The sequence below is a fragment of the Triticum dicoccoides genome, chromosome 1B (genome assembly GCF_002162155.2).
Source record: "Triticum dicoccoides isolate Atlit2015 ecotype Zavitan chromosome 1B, WEW_v2.0, whole genome shotgun sequence".
Taxonomy (NCBI): domain Eukaryota; kingdom Viridiplantae; phylum Streptophyta; class Magnoliopsida; order Poales; family Poaceae; genus Triticum; species Triticum dicoccoides.
Window position 1 is genome coordinate 620,220,968 of NC_041381.1, and position 2,750 is coordinate 620,223,717.

The 2,750-nt window shown below is 48.5% G+C and overlaps 1 protein-coding gene across 1 annotated transcript; it reads left to right on the forward strand.

Annotated features, from left to right (window-relative positions):
• The first annotated feature begins 461 nt into the window (after positions 1–461).
• On the forward strand, positions 462–2,507 carry LOC119310335 (NADH-quinone oxidoreductase subunit B 1-like). Its single transcript, XM_037586126.1, has 2 exons — positions 462–899; positions 1,934–2,507. Exons 1-2 carry the CDS (start codon positions 523–525, stop codon positions 2,166–2,168), a joined length of 612 nt encoding a protein of 203 aa, XP_037442023.1. The 5' UTR covers positions 462–522; the 3' UTR covers positions 2,169–2,507.
• Positions 2,508–2,750: the final 243 nt, after the last annotated feature.

Sequence of the window (2,750 nt, forward strand, 5' to 3'; positions counted from 1 at the left end):
CTAAAAGCAACCCGTCTTTACGGTGGTAAACGTGCAACCGAATCATGCAACCGAGCTATGTCCGTGCTCATATTTTGTACGGGACTGATAGATCTCAGTCAATTAAGACTTAACCAAGTCTCAGTCAATTCTAAATTCATAAAATTTTACGTGGAGATTCCTGTAATTCCTAGCCACACCCTACATGCTCATGCAGTAAAACCCACAAACTTCGTTAACTCTAGACATTTTGTGTTAAGAAAACAAACAAAGTTTTAGCATTTCATCCAAAAAATTATAATCATAAGCAGGCTGTCCAATTTTTCTAAGAAAAGAGAAGAAGAAGAAATAGCAGAGAAGGATACGTGTCTCGCTGGCCAACCGCAGAAGGCGGGCGGCGCGAACCGTCTCGGCGCACCGCTCTGCGCTTGCCCACCCTCTCCAAACATACCACGCCTCCCCGCCACCTTCGGAACGCCACAGCGCACAGCCCATCCCCATCCCCATCCACCACCGCGCGCTCTCCGACGGCCATCGAACGCCATGGCGCTCCTCCTCCCCCGCACGGCGCGGCTCGCGCTCCTCTCCGCCGGCCCTCGAGCCTACTCCTCCACCGTCGGCGCGGCGGGAACAGCGGCGCCGGCGCCGTACGGCGGCGGGGCGCCCGCGCCGGCGCCGATGCCGAAGGCCGCGGAGTTCGTGGTGTCCAAGGTGGACGATCTGATGAACTGGGCCCGGCGGGGCTCGATCTGGCCCATGACGTTCGGCCTCGCGTGCTGCGCCGTGGAGATGATGCACGCCGGCGCCGCCCGCTACGACTTCGACCGCTTCGGCGTCATCTTCCGCCCCTCGCCGCGCCAGTCCGACTGCATGATCGTCGCCGGCACGCTCACCAACAAGATGGCGCCCGCGCTCCGCAAGTCCGTATATACGTGTCCCCTCCGTCTGCCCATTTCTTTTCTTGATTGATACACTTCGATCCGCGCGCGTAGGCAGGTGACGAACATTTCTAGCCTACGAATTTGCTTTGCTCACGCACGTTTCCTCATGATTTAGGTCGTTCCCGGATGAATCGTGTGCGGTATGCTGTGTATCATGTGCACGTACATGTTGGTGTGATCATCATGACTGCACTGCACTGCACATTTTTTGCAAATATCACCTACCAGAAAATGTGTTCTGTTTTTGTTGAAGGAAGGCTAGTACTCTTGACTTGTTATTTGTTCAGTTAATCGGCGAGATTGCCCCTTATTTGTTTGTCCTGTATATCAGTGTGCTCTACAACAGGCTTATGCTGAAATCCGCCATACCATTGTGTGTATTGTTACAATTCAGTGAGCTCTTATGAACCCTGAATGTAAAAACCAAGCTAGGACAGAACTCTGAGAGAACTTTTTCATACAGATAGCTGTGCATGCCTACTAATTTACACTCTACTGCCTCCTTGTTGATATGGGAGCCCTGCATTTATATGTATCTCCTCTGTAACTTCAAGCTGTTTCACCTGTGGTTGGTGGCTCTCTAAACATGATGTAGCACCTGTTCTAGTCCTTGAAGTCCAATTTGTCTATTTCCAGATTACAGAGACTTATTTTTGCTTGGCATACTATCTCAAATTCTCGATTTGCCTTTATGGAATAAGGAACACAAAAACAGTGTGACATAGGCGCCTTGATTGTATGGTTGCTGCAGTAAGTGGAACAGAAAGGTTCTTTCGTCCTGTATGACTTGCTTTTGGTTGATGCCAATTTTCTTGAAACGGCATAGACATGACTGTTCATTTCAATTTATCAAGGTTTATTAATTCAGATATCCTATGAACCGAGCCGCAAATATACAGATTAGCATATAACCTTGTGTTCTTTTTGCAGTGGTCATTGAGTCATTTTATACATATGGAGTTTTACTTTATCTAGATCTAGCTAATATCTTGAGCTTCATCTACTCTCGGTAGGGTTTATGACCAGATGCCAGAGCCTCGGTGGGTGATCTCGATGGGCAGCTGCGCCAATGGCGGCGGATACTACCACTACTCATACTCCGTCGTGCGTGGGTGCAACCGGATCGTTCCCGTGGACATCTACGTCCCTGGGTGCCCTCCAACAGCTGAAGCTCTCCTGTATGGCGTTCTCCAGTTGCAGAAGAAGATCAACAGGCGCAAGGATTTCCTTCACTGGTGGGAGAAGTGAATTAGCACTTTGGACCATCAGGTTCATGAGGATGCAGCTCTTCTACGTATTGTTGGGACGTTGGGTTCTTTCGTTTCTGTTTGGTGGAATAAGCGAAGCATGTGCTTCCTGGTCCGTGGTAATTGGTAAGTAAGTAGCTTGTGTCTTGTGTGTGCTGGGTGGGTTCCTACCTTGCTTCACAGGCCATGAAAAAGCTACGTACTGGTGGTTGTGGTTGAACAGGTGATGCTTATGGTTTACCCCAGTCTGTACTGGTATATTGTATATCTGTACAGTACATGCTGGTGGTTGAACAGTTGATGCTTCTGGAATTGTATGTGTTCTATGCAATTGTGATAATGTACACTGTTGGGGTTGTGTGTAACAACTAACAAATACTTCCTCCGTCCCAAAATAAGTGTCTAAAGTTGAGACACTTATTTTGAGACGGAGGGAGACACTTATTTTGGGACAGAGGGACTATAACGAAAAAACTACAGGTCTTCCAAATATAAATAGGTCGGAAGACAGCTGACTGAGAGTTGTGGCTCTTAGTTCTTCGATCTTAACTTCAGTAGTTCGATACTGCTTTGAAAAAGCGCC

Coding starts and splice junctions, on each gene's coding strand:
- LOC119310335 (XM_037586126.1), top strand. CDS start 523: ATGGCGCTCCTCCTCCCCCGCACGGCGCGGCTCGCGCTCCTCTCCGCC. Junction 900..1,933: donor ATGGCGCCCGCGCTCCGCAA/GTCCGTATATAC, acceptor TACTCTCGGTAG/GGTTTATGACCAGATGCCAG.